At 39.8% G+C, this 20,245-nt stretch overlaps 1 protein-coding gene across 7 annotated transcripts in view; it reads left to right on the top strand.

Annotated features, from left to right (window-relative positions):
- The window catches only part of NCOA1 (nuclear receptor coactivator 1), a 186,474-nt gene extending 166,229 nt beyond the window's left edge, over positions 1-20,245 (top strand). For 4 of the 7 annotated variants that reach the window (XM_047067823.1, XM_047067826.1, XM_047067821.1 and 1 more), the window contains 4 exons: positions 4,363-4,537; positions 9,899-10,082; positions 13,937-14,026; positions 17,870-20,245. In XM_047067823.1, the coding sequence (XP_046923779.1) occupies positions 4,363-4,537; positions 9,899-10,082; positions 13,937-14,026; positions 17,870-18,040 (620 nt within the window). In that variant the 3' untranslated portion in view covers positions 18,041-20,245. Of the gene's footprint in view, positions 1-4,362; positions 4,538-9,898; positions 10,083-13,936; positions 14,027-17,727; positions 17,785-17,869 lie in introns of all 7 variants that reach the window. The other 3 variants (XM_047067828.1, XM_047067827.1, XM_047067824.1) reach the window with 3 other exon arrangements.

Below are 20,245 nucleotides of genomic sequence, written 5' to 3'. Positions count from 1 at the left end.
AGCCAGTCCACAGCTCCCTCGTCTGTGAACTACAGTAAACATGCTACTCCACCCATTCCTCCTAAGTGATCTCATCTACTCCTGTGGCTTCAGTGACCTCTTCATGCTAATGACTCTCTTCTGTATCCCTAACCAGATCTCTTGGCTCTTGTGCACAGCTGCCTGATGACAGACATACTTGAATTTTCTTTTGACCAGCACCCAAATTCAACTTGTCCAAAGTTGGACTCATCAGTTCCTCTTCCCCTTCTCTCCATGTCTCAGTGTTCCAGTTGTAACAGACTTCTCAAGTTCCAAGGAAGAGTACATACCTCACTCTCTTTACTTACTAGGCCTTGTACATCCTGTATCCTCTGTCTCAAACCAATAGCCTTCATTACCTGCCTCATTCCTGTTCCTCCCGTCTTCCAGAGATGCCTCCTCTGGGAAGCCTTCCCTGACTGCTCCCAATCATAAGCACCCATCACCCTGTCTTACAGCCACTTGTTCACCTACCTGCCTTACTTTTAAACAGCAAGGTCCTTGATTGAACAAAGCATTAACCCTTTTAGTTTCTCTGTTGCTTAGCACAGTGATCTGGTGGGGAGAGTAGCTGCTCAATGAATCTTTGAAGAAATAAATGAATGGAAAGATGAATCCCCTTTCTAGTTGCTGCTGCCAAATGGCTGTGATACTGTTTATGGTCCAACAGGAATACTTAGCCTGGTCTAGGCAAAGACAGAACTATAGAAATTTTAAACTGGAAGGAACTAGATTGTCTAGTCCAAGGGATCCCAAGGTCCAATGTGATAGCAGGGCCAGAATCACAATTCTGACTACCCCTCCAGTTATCATTCACAAGCTGGTTCTTCGGACTAAAATGAGGTCATCTGATAAGGAAAACAGAATGTGAGATGAGTCCAGAAAGAAATGTCAGAAACTATGCTGATATACTTGCAATCTCTTACATCTTGTTCAACTTTGATTCTATAGAATAATGTCCAGAATACAATAAGTATCTTTTCCTCCCCCACATATATATTTTTCTGAAAAAAATTATTTCACCATTAGTGAGGTTAAGAATGCATTAGGAACCAAGAAGCATTTTTTCAAAGATCGCAACCAAAATGGTTAAAATTTAGAATGTGTGCAGATAGTCAACATATAAATGAAGGTGTTGGGGGGAAAACCACCTTCTAGAGTCATAGATGAAAACAATAATTTCTCCATATGTTCTGACTCAAATTATTTATCAGAGATTAAATTACACATGGAGGAAGCAGCAGAGAGAAAATCTGTAGCTTTATTTATAAAATCTTTACCAAGAAAAAAGTAAACATATAATGAAAGAAAAAACAATAGGAAGTCTACAGTTGGCTCAGCTTTCACAGAAAATTTTAAATATTTTTAAAACCGTAGCCTATTGGGGTGCCTGGGTGGCTTGGTCAGTTAAGCGTCCGACTTCGGCTCAGGTCATGATCTCACGGTCCGTGAGTTCAAGCCCCGCGTCGGGCTCTGTGCTGACAGCTCAGAGCCTGGAGCCTGTTTCAGATTCTGTGTCTCCCTCTCTCTCTGCCCCTCCCGTGTTCATGCTCTGTCTCTCTCTGTCTCAAAAATAAATAAACGTTAAAAAAAAAAAATCGTAGCCTATTAAAAAAAACAAAATTGGATAAGTTAACTACATTTCTAGCCAGGTTAACCAAACAAAAAGAAAAAATCATTATAACAATGGCAAAACACAGAATATGCAATTATATTTATAAAGAGACATTAAAAACACAGAAACATGCTTATGATATAATCATAAGGGAAAGAAGCAGGTCACAAAATTGTGCAACATTTTATAAAGGAAGATTTGAAGGAATTATACTAAATTATAGGTAATCAAATTATGACATTATTTTTTTTCTGTACCTTTATAACTTTCAGTACCTCAAAAGTATTTAACTATGAAATGTATTTTGTCAGGAAAAAAATACAAAGTGCCAGCATAACAGAAATCCTAGAAAAGAAATCCATTTTTACTCTTTTAAACTATTATGGACTTACACTTTTGCCTAAGGTGGAATAACAGGAACCAGATTTATTGTCCCATCTGAAACAAACAAAAAATCAAAGTACATTAAACCATAGTTTTTGAAATTGTCCAGACCATGCTACATGGAGAGGGAATCCAACAGGAGCCAGTGGTTTCTCTGAGTCGAGCCCATGGAACTGGGAGTCCAGGAAAGCCAGGCAACTAGAGGTCTCAGGAAAACTAGAGGTCTCATAGGACAAGGAAGGAGTCACACAGAGAGCCACAGAGATGTGCACAGGGTCCCACTCAGGTGTGTGTGTGTGTACAAACCAACGCTAGGGAAAAACACCTGGAAAGATTATAGAGAACAATCTACAAAGTTCGCACAGGGCCAGCTTCTATTCCCACCAGCCAGAATTGAAAACCTCATAATTCGTGGGATGTCAAGTAGAATACTCAGAAGGGTTTTGCGTCAGTAATAGGGCAAAATATGCCCTAAACTCTGCTCTTGTCCCTTAAGGCACAAGACCCAAAAGAATTAAACTGTCTCCATATAATCTAACTACAACCCAGACAAAGTTTGAAAATAGTTAAAGGACTTTTAAAAATCTAGCACCTAACAAGGTAAAATCCACAAGGTCTGGGATCTGAACTTTTTAATTACCAAGCACGCAAAGATTCAAGATAATAAAACCAATGATAAGGAGAAAAATCAGTCATCAAAACCAACTCAGAAATCACACAAATGATAGAATTAGTAGACAGGACATTGAGTCATACAATTGTCTCAATGTATAATTTATAATAATTATACATTCTGTATGGTCAAGAAACTGGAGGAAAGCTTGAACATACTAAGTAAAGGTAAGGATGATATAACTAAAACCAAAATCAAACTTTTGGAGACAAGAAGGACAATGTCTGAGATGAAAAGTATAGTAGATGGGATAAAAAGGAGATTAGGCATTACAAAAGAAAAGATTCATGAACTTGAAGATATAACAATGGAAACTGTATAAAATGAAATCGGAAAAAGACTGAAAAGATGCTAAATTCACTCCAAATTGATCTCATAATTCAATGCAGTCAAAATGTCAGCATGCTTTTTAAGAAACTGAAAAGCTTCTCCTAAAATTTTTATGGGAATGTAAAGGACCCAGAGTAGCCAAGACAATTTTGAAAAAGAAAAGCCAAGTTGGATGACTGTCAGTTTCAAAAATTACCATAGAGTTACATCAATGAGGACAATATAATATTAGTACAAGTGTGGACACACAGATCACTGCAACAGAATAAAAATCCATAAATAAACTGTTAATGTTATGGCCAGCTGATTTTCAACACAATTATATCAATAGCTGCTAATAAGAATTACCCTGCATAGAGGGGCACCTTGGTGGCTCAGTTGGTCAAGCATCTGACTCTTGATTTTGGCTCAGGTTATGATCTCACAGCTCGTGAGTTCGATCCCCACGTCGGGCTTGTGCTGACATTGCAGAGCCTGCTTCGGATTCTGTCTCTCCCTCTCTCTCTCTCTCTCTCTCTCTCTCAAATAAATAAACTTAAAAAAAAAAAAAGAAGAATTACCCTGCATAGAAAGGAATGAACTACCAATAAATGCTACAGAATGGTCAACCTCAAAAACACTAAGAAGCCAGACACAAAAGACCTTATAGGATTACGTTTATGTGAGAATTCCCCAAAAGGCACATCTGTCAAGACAGAAAGCAGATCAGTGGTTGCCTGAGGCTGGAGATAGGAGAAAGGAATGACTGTAGACAGGCATCGGAGGCCTTCAGGGTGATAGATGCATGGCTCCATACGGTTTACTAAAAATCATTGAGTTGTGCAGTTCGATGAGTGAATTTGAGGCTATGTAGATTATATCTCAATAAAGCTTAAAAGGAAAGGACAGGGAAGGGAAGAAGAGCCCACAAAGGTGACTGAGGCATGGACAGAAAAACTTTGTCATTTTTCATTTCACACATGCATTTGTCTTAACCTTTTTCCCTTTCTAACTTATTTTTATGACACAGGTAATCTGACATATATGTCTTTCACACTTAAAAATTCGTGTAAGCAAAGAACAGAAAAAAAAACATTATACATAATCTTGGTACCCAAATCAATGTCTCAGTTAATAGAAAGCATTCTTCCAAACTTATTTTATGTTTACTTGTCTGACTGTTGATACTGAAGTTTCCGGCCTTATTTTGAAGAAACTGAAATGTTTTCCCTACTCTGTTGAATAGGCTATTTCTAACTTCTAGTATGACAGATCCTTGGCGGGGGGGGGGGGGGGGTTCTCTTTTATGGGATTAATAAATTTATAGTATTCACTTAAATTAATTTGTGTTAATTTGCAGGAATGGTTCCCCAAGGTGAGGCCAGCTTTGCTCCATCTCTAAGCCCTGGGAGCTCCATGGTGCCGATGCCAATCCCTCCTCCTCAGAGCTCTCTGCTCCAGCAGACTCCACCCACTTCTGGGTACCAGTCACCAGACATGAAGGCCTGGCAGCAAGGAGCAATGGGAAACAACAAGTAAGGGGCAGTTTTTATATATGAACATCCCTGATCCTCTGCAGCACAGAACACTCCTGCCTTCACAATCCAAATAGATTATTGGCTACTGCCATTTGCAAGTTCATGGAACTGAATTTTGTGTTTTAGCAAAGAAAAATAATGACTTTTAAATCCTTTAAGTTTCAAGTCATTTTTAATACAAATCTGTATGTTTACAGTATGGAAAAGTGACCTAATGGCCCCCAACCTTTCCATCCCACCCCCAGCACACCTGAAGAATGTGATCAACTCCCGTGTGTAACAGAGCTTCCCTGGGACAGATATAGAAATGGGTACTTTAAAAAAAAAAAAAAAAAAGTCATTCTTTATAAAAACACTTAAAAATCCTAAAAGTCTTAGGGGTGCCTGGGTGGCTCAGTCGGTTAAACATCTGATTCTTGATCTCAGCTCAGGTCTTGATCTCAGGGTCGTGAGTTCAAGCCCTGCGCTGGGCTCCATGCTGGGCATGGAGCCTACTTTAGAAAATCCTGAAAATCTAAAGCAAGAATGGCAAAACATCAGAATTCACTAGAGCTGAATAGTGAGCATACAGGTTTCACCCTTCTCAGCACGTTTGAAAGATCTCATAGCAACAGCAAAGGTTTTGAGGCTTCTAAGGCCATTCTGCCTCATCCAGCTTTTTGAATCTCTAGATTTTCAGTGGCCTCACCTTGCCCATTCTGCTTAGAATTATCTCACGGATGTCATTTTCCCCCCAAATCCTGGCTGCTGAACTTTTCACACTTCACTTGAGTTTTATAAGGGTTTTAATTAGGTTGTGTCTTGGTTCTAATGACAGGGAAGCCGTTTGATCTGACAACATAATAAGTAAGGCAGTTAAAGTTGAAAACTTAAGACCATATTCTCCTAAAGTTCACTGAAAGGTGAGAGGAAATCTTCTCTTTTGAGAACTGCGTAGCTCTTAGTGAGGACTGTGTGTGAATTAGGTAGAAATGGAACCATCTATATAACCTGCAGGAAGAAGTTAGTCTCCTAATGTGTTCTAATCCCAGCTTCCTAAATTCACTTTAGAGTCCATGGTCCATGATTATAAACCCAACTAAACTCTTGCTCCATACCTACACCTAAGCACTTAAATGTGTCTTGGTAAAAACAAGGTCCGGCTGACAGGTCCACACCCTTTTACAGTTAAATTCCCTGAAAGACTGTACTCTAATGCTACCTCTCCTTCCATTCCTTGTTGGCCAGTCAGGCTTTCATCTCTGCCGCTTTTCCAGAGTATTCTTGTCAAGGTCGGCAAGACCTCTACAATGCCAAATGCAGGGATCGTTGGTAGCATTTGATATAGTTGAGCATTTATTCTTTCTTGAAGCCCCTTCTTCATTTGGGTTCTGGAACAGCTTTCTCTCTTGAGAAAGGTGACTCTCATCCTATCTCTTGGTGTCCTCCACTGGATCTTCCTCATCTCCCTGACCTCCACTTGAAATCCTCAGAGCTCATTCTGTCTACTTGCTCCCTTGGTTATGCCATCCACTGTTAACGGCTATAAATGCCCATGTTGATGCTCCTGACTCCCCGCTTTAAATCTCCAGCCCCGACTTCTCCCCTGAACACCATGGTGTACATCCAGCTGCTCAGTCAACATCCCAGTCAGAAATCTGATAGGCATCTAAAACTTACCACGGTCTTCTTCCCCAAAGCTCCTCTCCTACCTTTCCCCATCTCCGTAAACTACAACCTCATTCTTCCAGTTATTCAGGAGAAACCCTCTTCTCTTTCCCTCACATCCCACATCAGACATCCCATCAGCAAATCACATCAGCTTCTTAGCAGCTCTCACTTCTTACCCGTCCCACTTGTACTCTTTAGTGTGAGCCACCATCTTCTTCCAGGACCGTGCAGTAGCCTTCTGTCTCCTGCTTCCACCCTCACTTCCCTGCCGTGTAATCTCCGCATGGTAGCCAGAGTGATGCTTTCAGAACATGAGCAGTATGTCAGTCCATTACTCAGAACTCACCTACTTACTCCAAGTACAATATAGGGCCTGTGAAGCCCACGTGATCTTGTTCCTGGGTACCTTCTGACCTCAGCTGCTATTGCCATCACTCAGTCTGCCACACTGGTGTCTGTGTATTCTTCTGGTGCTCACATGTGCCAAGTACATTGCAAACTCAGGGCCTTTGCATTTTTAAGTCCCTCTGCTGGAATGTTCTTCTCACAGTAGCCACATGGTTTGTGCTGTCACACTTCAAGTCTCTCCTTAAATGTCACCTTATTAGACATAGATATTAAATGTCACCAGATGAAACTTCCCTGACCATCATTTCCAAAACAACAGCATTTTCTACCCCCTGATCCCCTCCTTGCCTTCTGTATGTCTCTTCCTAGTACTTAACACCACACATATTGTGTGTTAGTCTGTCTGTTTATGGTCTGTCTCCTCCAACTACAATATAATCATCCTAAAAGCCAGGACTCTGTTTTTGTTTACTCGGGTATGTCCATCCTTTAGAACAGGTGAGCACTTAATGTACATCTGTTGAGTGAATAGATACAGAGATTCCCTCCCCTGCCTCGGTCACTTCTTGAATTCAGATTCAAAGTGGACTTGAATTTTTCTTGTACTTTCACGGTTTTTGTGAACTTCGACTTTGCCAAATCACTTGAAGAAGAAAACAGATCAACTCTTCAAGCATTCGCACTTGCTTATTTGCTTCACGTGTGAAAGCGTATTAGTTGACACAGTCCACGTGTATTTTGCGACCACTCCCTGTTTGTATTGCACAGTGCAAGACACCGCAAGGAGCAGGGGGGAACTGCCCTTGCTGTCGAGTTACCGAGAGTCCACTTGGTGACAGGAGTGAGAGGAGTAAAACGTGAAAACAAAGACTCTTTTAGTAGAATGATGTAATAGGGTTCCGAGACAGTGTAATGTGATTCTTTTTCATTATCTCTCCGGTGGCAAGAAAAAGAAAGGGTTAAAGCAAGGCTCTTTGTCCTGGAACGGTGCAGGTTTCTGTGTAACACTAATCGCTCTGAAGATTCCTAGCACTTATTAGCATTTTAAAGGCTAGGAAGGCCTGTTGTTTAACCCTTCCTTTTTAGACTTATTTGACCTGGAGCGCCTCCCTGCTTGTTAATACCTGTATCTATGGAAGCCACTTCAGGCCGGAAGTCTTCATCCTTACCTTCCCCCCTGCACCATGATTTAGGGGCTACCAAACACCTGGGGCTAGCCTAAGGAAACTGCAGTAATTGCCCCCGGGGTGGCCAGGAAAGCAGAGGGAGGGAGGCCTAAGGTGCCAGTGAAGCCTACAGTCCCTCTGAGGCCTAGAACAGGGAGTTATGCTGCAGAAGGGCATGGTCTTCTTCTCATAATGGAAGAAACTGAAATGGAACTATTGGCAAGAGCAGTCTGAAAGAACTTAAGTGAATATAAGTCCCAAGTATAAAATGTGAAAAGAAATTAAATCCTAAACTTTTTTTCACTAAGAATGACATCATTGCAGCCCTTGAAGCTTCTGCAGGCATTAGCCTGAGCTGAGCCTCCACAGTGGTGATTTATGTATCCGTTGACAAATGAGCATTGTCTGCGGCAGAAATGTTCTCATTAGAAAATGGGCAGCAAACTAATAGGTTTTTCCTCACCTTTAGTTGTGGGGACGCTGTACAAGCATACACACTGTACAGACATTAATGGCTCAAAGATGTATTATTGACCATTTCCTGGGCATGTAATTTTCTTTGAGCATTTGTGTTTTATAATTACTTGGGGAAAATCTGCTACTTTTCTTCAGACATGATGGATAGGCTGTTTCTTGGCCTGTTAATTTTAGTATGATTACCTTAATCTACCAGAAACTATAAATGTCAGTACATCCTGCTTACCTCCCAGGAGCTAGCAAGGAATAGATAAGCAATTGATGGGGTAAATGATTTTTAGAAATCAAATTCTCCAGAATTAACATTAAAATAGATGGAATTTTACCAGCAGCTTATTGTTTAACAATTGATGACAATCATCAAACATTTGATGTTTTGTAGAACTTACAAAAGACACAACTCACATTATTTTCCTTTAGATGTGTGTATCTGTATCATTTAGAATTTTGGGGTTCAAATATAAAGTTTCCAGATGTATTTACTTGGGAGTTTATTCCATACTATTCTACCAGCTAAGAGAAGAAGCTGGTTTAACATTTAAGATCTTTGGTGTAACAAAAGTCCAGAACGAGGCCATGAAGAAGCAAGTCCATAAAACAAGCCCTCTGAAAAACATAATTGCCTTTGCATTTTGCTTCTAGAAAAGACATAAAGCTGTCTTTAGGCCTGAGAAGACCTGTGAAGTTTTTAAACATTTACATTTGCCAAATAAATATATCTGGTTATATTCCTCTTAGTTTATAGCATATTGAAAGCAGCCAGAAGCTGAAACTTTGAGAAATGACGGCAAGCTATAGAACACTGAATAAAGTCCCTTGAGTCTTAATGTGCATAAATAGTTAGAAATGCAACTTTCTGTATCCATCCTCAGAAACTGTGTTTCACTAGGGCTGGAGTAAGGCCTGGGAGTCTCAATTTTTAATACGTCCTGGCCTTGGTGCTATAGTGGTAAGCATAGCTGCCTCCCAGTTTTCAACAAGTCCCAGGGAATTCTCTTGCAGATGCTGTCTGGACTACAGTTAGAAAAACATTGGTGTAGATCCCAGAAAAATCCATAAATAAGAAGCAGTCTAAACCTCATCAGTTGACAACACCGAGTAATAACCTATGTCCATAAGTCACTTAGTCATCAGATATTTACCGAGTGCTTGCCATGTGCCATGAATGAGCAGAGAGACAAGGAATAAGTGAAACACAATGCTAAGTCTAAGAAAATATACAAGCAATGACAATACAAGAATGCCATCTTTGAATTTGTTAATTTATTCAATGAGTATCTATTGAAGATTGATATATATCCCAGGCATTTTGCTTAAATAGAACATTCTCTATTTGGGAATACAAAATGGCGTAACAAATTTTAGAATGGTTTTGATGGTTAAATGAGTAAACTTCAGTTATCTTGAAGATTTACTTATGTGGACAACTTACTTTCTTATTCAGCTAATTGGGGCTTAACAACTCGGATACAAGGCCAGATAATTGTCACTTAAAATGAGCTTTATGTAGTTATTAAATCCTCTGTGCAGAGTTCAAAATTCATCCGAATTATACTCAGTCTTTATATATTGTAGTAAGATAAAGTCTTACACGTCATTTAAAAACGTATAATATTTTCTATCGCATTTTATCTAATAATTAAGAAACAGAGTCCAGTCACATCATCCCCACGTTCACAATCCGTGGATGTAACTGGGATTGTTTTTGAGTTAACAGCGTGTTCAGTCAAGCTGTCCAGAGCCAGCCCACGCCTGCGCAGCCCGGAGTGTACAACAATATGAGCATCACCGTGTCCATGGCAGGTGGAAACACAAATGTTCAGAACATGAACCCGATGATGGGCCAGATGCAGATGAGCTCTTTGCAGATGCCAGGAATGAACACTGTGTGCCCTGAGCAGGTAAGTGGCACAGCTGGCATGCACACCACACACCACGAGTCGTTATTCCAGGGAAAATCAGGTATGTTCGCAGTTGCTTGTCAGAAATTACCACACCACGCAGTGATGTGTGTTAATTGTTTCTCAGTAACACTAGGGGGGAGAAGATGCACTTCTTTATTTTTTTCCCGCTGTCTTTTGAGTTAGCCTCTCTTAAGATACACAGTGGAAATTTTGACAGACCTCCTAAGATTTTAGTCTCAAGAGATTTTAGTGTTTTAGATTTATTATAAAATGATATATATAATATATTGGCTCGGAGCATACCCTTTTATCTTCTGAACACATTTTCTTCATTTTTCCCTTTCAGTTCAACAAACATTTATTCACTACTTACTATATACAAAGGTAGTTCTGTGGGAGATAATACTGACAAGTTGGGGAGACACGACGTTAACAAAGGATCAGTTGAATAATAGGACAAAACCTCTGTGTAAGAGATGGGCCTCCCTAGCGCCATACATATTTATGTCAGATTAGGAAGATGTACAATTAACTACTGAGAGTTTAAAAGAAAAACGCCTAATTAGGAAAGGCTTCTTGGAAGATTTGCCTAAAGAAAGAGAATAGAAAAGAATATTCAAGACCGGTTGCCACAGCATAATCTAGGCAGGAATAGAGGTTGAAAGTCTAATGAATGTTAAGGGGACATTTATATTATGTTTAAAGCAGAATTTATGTGGTAAGCTTTTTAGGGATCTCGCAAGCCATCTGAATGTTTTAGAGTTTATCCTGGAGCCTCCTGAAGATTTTTAAGGATAGAATGACTAAATTCAAAATGATGTTTAAGGTCATTGGGGTAACTGCCTATAGTTGCTATTCTCATTTTCAGCAACCACAAAGGAGACTGGTGACTAGACTGTGACCATGTAGCTATAATTTATAGCAAATCTTACAAACATGTGAACACTGATTACCTTTTCTATAGAATATTTTTTATTAAAAATTTTTTTTAACTTTCCATTCCTCATCCCCCCACTTTATATAATAAGTCCCTTAAGAGTTTAGCAGGGAAAAAATCAATAACTTAGTGATTTATTTCCTATAGCAAAATAGAAGACCTAAATAGTGTTGTTTCTTGTTCTTGTCCTTATTATTCAGTTATTAGAATTTTTCACTATCTCCAGAAGATTAAAACAAAATAATGAAAAATATAATGAATTAGGTAAAAGAATATTACACTTAAAGCGTATTTCTTATATAGCTGGGTCTTGCTTTCCTATTCAGTTCGACAATCTGCACCTTTTAATTGGAGTGGTTAGCCCATTGACATTTAATGTGATTATTGGTATGGCTGAATTTAAATATCTCATCTTGTTTTCTCTTTGTTCCATCTCCTGCCTTTTGGGGGTTTAATTGAACACTTTAATTCAGTTTATCTCCTTTATTGGCTTATTATCTATATGTACCTCCATTTTGTTATTTTAGCGGTTGCTTCAGAGTTCAGAGCATACATCTTTAACTTATCGCCATGTACCTTCAAGCGCTATTATATGACCTCTTATATAAGAACCTCACAGCTGTTCCCATTTCTCCCTTCCTCTGCTGTTGTTATCGTACATATTGTGCCTACGTATGTCATATGCCCCACATGCTTTTACTTTAAACAACTAGATATATATTTTTAATTTAAATAAGGCTCCTGTATTTACCCATGTAGTCATTTCCAGTATTCTTCCTTCCTGTGTGTAGATCCAAATTTCCAGCTTGGTATCATTTTCCTTCTGCCTGAAGGTCTTCATTTAACATTAACATCTTTTATAGTCTGCTGCTGCTGAATTCCTTCAGCTCTTGTATGTCTGAGAAACCTTTTGTTTCACCTTCATCTTTGAAAGTTTTCCCTGTATTCTAGGTTGGCTTTACTTTTAGCTTTCAGTACTTTGGAGACGTTGCTTCACTGCAGTGTCTCTGATGAGGTATCTGCTGGCATTTTATCTTTGTTCCTCTGTACACGATTGATTTTTCCCTCTCTGGCTGCTTTTAAGATTATTCTGCTTGTCGCTGGTTTTAAGCAATTTGATTACCATATGCCTTAGTGATTGTGTTCATGGTTCTTGTGCTGGGACTTCAGTGAGCTTCCTGATTTATGGATGTATAATTTTCATCAAATTTGGAAAAACATTGGCCATTGTTTCTTCAAATATTTTTCTGTCACCACCCACCCCCCTTTCCTTCAGAGACTCCCCCCCACACGCACACACCCCCCCCACACACACACACATACAAAGTAGGCCACTTGAAGTTGTCCCCCAGATCACAGATTCCCTGGGTTTGCAGATTTGAGGGGGAGGGATGCAAGGTCAATTTTTTTTTTTTCTCTGTGTGTTTGATTTGGGATAGTTTCTATTGCTGTAACTTTAAATTCACTAATCTTTTCTTTTGCAATGTCTGATCTGTTAGTTTTATTCAGTGTATTTTTCTTCTCAGGTTTTCTATTTTCCATCTCCAGAAGTTCAGTTTGGACCTCTTTTATATCTTCCATACCTCTAACATGTTTAGTCTTTCCTCTTATCTTCTTGAACATATGAAATATGGTTATTATAATAACTGTCTTAATATTCTTGCCTGTCAGTTCTATCATCTGCATCATTTTGGGGTTGGTTTCAAATTGATTGACTTTTCTTTTCATCATGGATCATATTTTCCTGCTAATTTGCATGCCTGGTAAGTTTTTATTGGGTGCCACACATGTGAATTTTACCTCGTTGATACTCCTACATTCTTGAGCTTTGTTCTGGGACTGGTTAAGTTACTTGAAACAGTTTGGTCCTTTCACGTCTTCCTTTTTTGTTTAATGGGACCAGAGCAGCATTTAGTATAGGGCTCGTTTTCCTTTACTGCTGAGGCAAAGCCTTTCTAATACACTACCTGATACTATGTGAATTACGTTTTCCACTCTGGCTGGTGAGGTCAGGACCTATTGCCAGCTCTGTGTGACCTTTGGGAATTATTCCATCAGCATCTTCACAGGTGACTCTTCCCTCTGCTTTGGGTAGTTCCCTAAAAGCCATTAACAGATCAGTACTAAGTTGCAGGCTCAAGGGGTCCCTCTGCAGATCTTCCGAGCTTCCTCTCTGTGTAGCTCCCACTCCTCTGATATTCTGACCTCTGAATTCCAGCTGCCTTGACCATCTCAGACTTCCAGCTGTATCTTCTCCACTCACAGAGCCTGCCGGGCTCTGCCTGGGTTCCCTGTCCCCGTGCTGGCTGCAGCCTGGAAATTCTCTGTAGATGTAGGCTGGGGCAATCATAGGACTCATCTCCATTGTTTCCCAGCTCTTAGGAGTCACTCTCCTTCATTGGGTTTGTCCAGTGTCTTGAGTGCCTTCGTTTCATATATTTTATCCAGTTCTTTCGCTGATTCAGGCAGGGGATAAATCGGATTAATCTGATTTTCTCTTAATGACAAAAAGAAGTCGTTTGCTAATTAACGTGTGTGTGTGTGTGTGTGTGTGTGTGTGTGTGTGTGTGTGTGAATATAACTTTTATTGAAGTATTGTATAAATAGAATATACAGAAAAATATACAAGTCAGTGAATTTTCACAAACTGAACACTTCTTTAAAGCTACCATTCAGATCAAGAAACAAAACATTATCAGTAGCACCCAGAGGTTCTTCTCATGCTACTTTCATGTCACTCTTCACCCCTGCAAAGGGAACCACTGTCCTGACTTATAACAACATAGTAAATTGCTAAGCTCTTTATTCCTGCTGCACTCCTATTTTCTGTCAGTGAGATTATTTGTCATTGAAGAATTTGGTCTTCAACTTAAACAACTTGCTTGTAATTTGGTCTTGTACTTATCTTTAATAGATAAATGATCCAGCACTGAGACACACAGGCCTCTACTGCAACCAGCTCTCATCCACTGACCTTCTCAAAACAGAAACAGATGGAACCCAGGTCAGTAAGAAAATTCTAAACCCAGAGCTGCCAAGTGTACTCTAGATACACAGGAAACTTTGTTCAGCATCATGGTTAAGAGCCTGACCTTGGGAGTCAGACCTGGATGTGAGTCCTGGCTCTCCTCTTCTTAGCTATGTCCTCCTGGGCATGTTAGAGGACTTCCCTGGGCTGCTATCTAACCAACAGAACTAACAAGTTACCTGCTTAGAGAGTTGTTGAAAGGGTTAAATGAGAGAAGCTTTCAAAAGGTTTAATCCGGTGGTTAAATAGGATAAAGGGATCACAAATGGTGGCCACTAATTGTTATTTTGTAAATAAGCACCATTCTAAAACTCGTGTGTAATCCAAGTACCTCAAAAGATCTCAGTAAATTCAGACAAAACAGAATGCCTGCTGTGTACTCTGCCTCCTTTTAGAAGTTCGTTTCAAAACAATTCAAATAGCAAGGATGGCCACCTTCCTATATTAACATAAATTTAGAGATTGTGGGTGTTTTAGTTCACTTTAGTAACTTTGGTTTGGTCGTTAGTGTCTTACTAAATGTGTATTTTAAAAATATTGTACAGGCATTATGGTAAGGTGAAGATACAACGAAACATGAGACATGTTTGCCCTTTAGGTGAACTTTGGGGGAGAAATGAGGAAAGGAAGTTTCTTTTGTGAAACACTTACAATTTGCCCAGCACTGTGCTAAGCACTGTCTGCTTTATCTCATGTAAGCCTCCCTATGACCCTATGAAGGAAGTAGCATTCCAGTTTTTCACAGATGAAGAAACAGAACCTGAGGAGATTTAACCACGCACACAGTTCACAAAGCTAGAAAGGGGCAGAGCTGAGGTTCAAACCCACGTATTTCTAACAACCAAAGTTCATGCTCTTTCTGCCATATCACTTGAATGATAAAACATGTAGACATATGCACATAAATTGTCACATAACCAAAGAAGGCAAACTCAAATTTATATTACAAGTGACAGGAACCATTAGGTTTAAAAGAGAAAATGCTGTGAGGGTCAGAAGAGCATTTACACAGGAGCTGAACTGGGCCTTGAGGACAGTTAACAAGGCAAAATGAAGTAGAAAGTGTCAGAGGCTGAAGGAAGGAGTGAGCTGGGAAATCTAGGGCATTGGGAGTAGAGGGAGCCGAGACAGGGAAACAGTAATACCTTAGCACGGTCCTGGGAAGCCAAATCCACTGAAGGTAAAGGGTTTGTAATAAGATTTTATAGGAAATAAAATTGGTAAAAATAGATTGGGGCAAATTTCTGGAGGCCTTGAATGCTAAACTCAGGGGTTTGGACTGAGTCCTACAGATGAAGTGTCCCCTAGAGGGGGCACAGTGATATAAGCACTGGCTCAGGCTTCATCTTGAGGGACAGAAGGAGTACTGGACAGCCTCCCCAGGAAGAGAAAAACCAGTCAGGAGCCGTGTCCATAGTCGGGGCATCAAGAAAGAGGATCTGAGGCCTATGAGAGTGAAGAGGGGATTCCGTGATGGGGGAAGTGAAGTCTTCATTCACTGGAAGGTATTCAAGGTCTCACACCTACAGAGACATACACTGGGCAGCTCGGCAGACTAGTGAAAACTAAACAACCAAGTTTAAAAGTTCTTGAGCTCTGAGACAGCAATTGCATTGATATAAAACTCTGCTGGAGAATCTTAAGAGGTTGGGACCCTGCTCTCATGCTGTTCCTCTCACCTGACAAATCGTAGGGCTTGCACGCGTCTTGCTCTGCCTGTCTGTGAAGGTGTGGCAGCATCTGAAGTCCTCAGAGGTCTGGGCTCAGGCACCTGTTTTTAAGTAGCAGTTCAAAATGGCTAAAGTTTGGTTTAATCTTTTTGATTTTTTTTTTATTTCAAAATAGACTATCTTAAAAACATTCTTTTTAAAGAAGCAAAATATTCTCTCTAGTTCGTTTGATCATGCCTTCATTAAGAATGTTTTTAAGTGTTTGGGGACAGAAACACCTTGTACTGTGGCCCAGTGTTTTATATGTTGAAACACATAAACGTGAAACTTTACATGCTGTTTTTTGGTTTTTTTTAAATCAGTGCCTCCAAGCACTACAGCTTGTGCTCATGCTAAGTTTCAGTGGCAGAATCTTCTTTTTCTTATAGCCCATCATGTGATCTCTATTTGCTCCAGTGCTTTTGTATTTGTCAAACAGAAGCTTGGGAGCAAGTTAAATAGAAATATAGAAACAGATATACAGAAAAGGAGAAGGAAGAGAACCAAGAGAGGAGGGCTCAGGGAGGATTGAGGACTACCTGTATTTGGAGAGTGGAGATGGGGAGGAGGCAAGACAGGAGAGAACCGGAAAAGAACAGACTGTAGAGAAACAGGAGGGAGACTAGTAGGGGGATTGTTGACATGGAGAGAGAGGAAGCCAGGGGGGGAGCTGTAGGAAAGAGAAGTTAGAGAACAGAGGTGAGGAGAGGGCACAGAGAAAGCCAGAGAATTAGACTCAGACAGAGAGTTGGTGTATATTAGATGCACAGGAAAGAACCCAAAAGAAGACAGATAGGAGCCTGTGGGGTCAAGAATCAAAACTTGAGAAAACAGGCAGAGAAGAGGATAAAGAGGAAAGGGATGCTAATCTAAATAAAAGTTTAGTCCAGCAGGTTGAGAAGACAGCTCAGGGCTGTCTGCCTTCTCTGAGGGAGAGCAGTGTGGAGGTATAGATGGGTCAAGAGGAGAAGACGTGGGAGCTGGACTGATACACCAGTTGGGGGTCGGGACATTTGACATATGGCCAATAAAGGGTGATGAAAACAACTTTTATTCTATTAGGATAGAAAAGTTTTCCCAAGAAGCTGAGTGTAATTGACATAAATTAGTGATGAATGACTGAAAAATGCATCACTAATCTAAAATACTTCATGTACCTATTAAACCTGAAACACAAGTTTGCCAAACGCTTGAGACACTATTAGATGTACTTGGATGCCTTAGAAGCATGTCCGTTCTTGGTCTGGAACATTCGCAAGTGTGATACTGGCTTTAATCAGTTCCACAAATGACTTTTTAATAAGGATGGTTGTAAAAACTAACTTCTGGCTTTGTTTTCCCAATAGAAAATGCTAGAACTATGCAACTTTAAACATTTTTAAGGAATACATGTATTATTACTGAAAGTAGCTAAAGGGAAAATTCACACTGTTCTCAGCTAGTAATTTACTGTTATTTTTAGCTCATGTGTTTAAATGAATTGTCTATCAAGAAAAATAAGTTAAATATAAAATTGTTCTACTAATATTTTGCTGTAATTCTAAAGGCAACATGTAAAAGAGCTATGTAAGAGTATATTTAGATACTACACAAATCTTCTGGACATTCACTTCAGTAATGCTGATGTCCTGTTACTGAGTTGTGGTGGTTTTTATTTTGCTAATACTGGGTTAAAGCCCTTAATTTTCTAACATCATAAAGTTTTTTTTTTTTTTATCCCACTAAAGTCATCCATAGAATGCTTTTATAACCAGTTATATATACACATATATTTTTAAACCCACCACTGGACACCCAGACTCTGAAACTGGGCTTTTCCCAATCTTGGCAATATTAGCAATGATGCTCATTTTCATTATTGATGGCAACCCTGTAGGAGGCTTGACCATTCCAATTTTGATTTTATTTTTAAAGTGTGAACTTTCCAGAACCCTGAGCAAAATGAGTGCAGCGATTTTCTTTTTGTAGGACAAGAAGACAGAAGAGTTCTTCTCTGTGGTGACTACAGACTAGAGGAATGCTCTAGTGAGTTTCCACTTCAAGTAGTACCCACTCATAAGCCGGGGGGGCAGGCCCTTCTGTCTAAACACATCTTTTATTTGTGTTTCAGCAGGTGCAACAGGTTCAGGTGTTTGCTGACGTCCAATGTACAGTGAATCTGGTAGGCGGGGACCCTTACCTGAACCAGCCTGGTCCACTGGGAACTCAAAAACCCACGGCAGGACCACAGACCCCCCAGGCCCAGCAGAAGAGCCTCCTTCAGCAGCTACTGACTGAATAACCACTTTTAAAGGAATGTGAAATTTAAATAATAGACATACAGAGATATACAAATATATTATATATTTTTCTGAGATTTTTGATATCTCAATCTGCAGCCATTCTTCAGGTCGTAGCATTTGGAGCAAAAAAAACCCACAAAAAAACAAAAAAAAAAAAAACAACAAAGGAATTCACTTTTGTTGGAAGATTGAGAGGTGTTTTTGTTTCTTTCTTTGTAAAGGCCTTGGATATTGAAAAAAAAAAAATAACAAGGCAGAACAGTTGGACAATCTATTTCTTGAGCCAAATTTAATTATTCTTATTTTTGTAATCAGTCATTGGCTTCTTATCTGGATGAAGGCTTTTGGAGGAGAACCAAAACGACGAGTTCCAAGGGGAAGATGAAGCCCCGCCCCTGCTGGCTCAGTCCTGACCCTGACGAGGAAGAAGGGCCCAAGGGCCCGGTGGGGCTTTGCCTGTGCCCGTCCACCAAAGGCTGTCACGTGTGTCTGAATCAACAGCCCTCCCCTTCCCGACCCCAGGCAGCTTGTGTGTACAATCAGCTTCTTCTAGCAACTCTATATCTGTTGGCTTCAAGAGAATATTTTGCCTCCCATATGTACCCCTTCTCCTTTTTTTAAAGATGGATTTAAACCAAGATGCCTCCAGGAATGAGGACGAAATGAGTATATTCACAGAGGAATCCAAAAAATACAGTTTGGGGGAAAATGCAATAATTTTTGATGAGATGGGTGAAGGACAAGAAACAAGTTCTGTCAATTATTGTAGATAACAATTTTCTGATTAAATCTGGAAAAAAAAGGCAGCCTGTTCTTTCTGCTTTTATTGTATTAACAGCTAAGGTAGCTAAAGTTATTTAAAATAAAGTTAAATTTATGATCCAAGTAGCTTATTTTTCCCTTTAAATCTCACTGTAAATATACTTGATTTCTTGTAGAAATTGATTTCCTCCTGTTTAATTTTATGGTTTTATTATCATACTCTTGATTTTTCTAAATTTGTGTGTGAATATATCATTGATTGAATTGCAGTTACATTTGGCTAGTAAGATTTCATTATTTTAATAACTGTGATGCCATGTATGGATTTACTTTGAGGTTCAAATCAAAATGCCACTGCCAGAAAGAGCTGTTCCAGATGAGCTAGAGCCTACTGCCCTAGAGTGTCCCTGGGATCATCTAACTTGAGACAGTGCAAGGAATTAACACCAGAAGTGCACAGGCTACTTGTACAGAGAAAAATCAGTACTCAAAAAAAATCTTCATTTGTTTTAGATTGACTTTGGGGATTTGAATTTTCATCAGCGCAAATACAAATTTCTCTATCCTACTCTGAGGCTAACTGGTACCGTATTTTCCCTTTGTGTCTTGTCACTCTGCCACGTCTTGTCTCATCCTGGCCTGTGAGTCAAGGACCCAGTGAACTGCCTCTAGTTCTAGAAGTTCCACTGCAAGGCCAGGAAAGCTTGAGAAAGGTATTGTGGAAGAAGCAAAGGTAGACCCCCCCCCATCACTCGCCTTTACCTGCACCCCGGGCCTGTGAATGATGACAGCATCTGACATCGTGCGCCAGCTACCTCTGCTTCCACAGCAGGGAAGAGACCATAAGAACGAACAGCAGAAGAGGAGCATGGACTCAGACACCAAGGAAGAAGCCATTTTCCCAGGTCCTCCTTTCTGCATCTCACCACCCCTAGTTACAAATAACTCCATTGACAGCATCTACTCAGAAACTATATGGAATAAAAAGATTGCTGGAAGGGCTTACATGGGTAGCAACTATGAAACAGAAATAGGACACTCAGTTACAAACATTATCTCTTTTAGTTTTTCAGAAAATGCATCCCTGATTTCATTCATTCCCAGCTTGAACGCCCAGCCATATTACTCTAGTCCTTACCAAACTGCTCTAGGAGGTCATTTCTGTTTTGTTTGTGATATTTAGATGCGCAGACTTCAGGAAGTTCACCTTTAACTTCAGCATTCCAGATGAAGTTTCCTGCCTCAGTGCTTTTGCATAAGGAACTAGTTTTTAAAAGCGGTAAGGAAAATTGGAGATGCTAATAACATCCTCCCATCCCAACTGCACCTGAAAGTATGCATGTCACCTTCAAGGTTTTATAATTGCACTGTTTGTTTTATGTATGTACAGATTAAAATTATTGCTACATTTGAGGAAAATAAAATTGCTTGCTTCTATGTAA

The sequence above is a fragment of the Lynx rufus genome, unplaced genomic scaffold, assembly GCF_022079265.1.
Source record: "Lynx rufus isolate CCGP_SWC_20201006 ecotype Redwood Valley unplaced genomic scaffold, mLynRuf1.p SCAF_8, whole genome shotgun sequence".
Classification (NCBI taxonomy): Eukaryota; Metazoa; Chordata; class Mammalia; order Carnivora; family Felidae; genus Lynx; species Lynx rufus.
The sequence above is the reverse complement of the archived record's forward strand: the minus strand, read 5'-3'. Positions and strand labels throughout refer to the sequence as shown.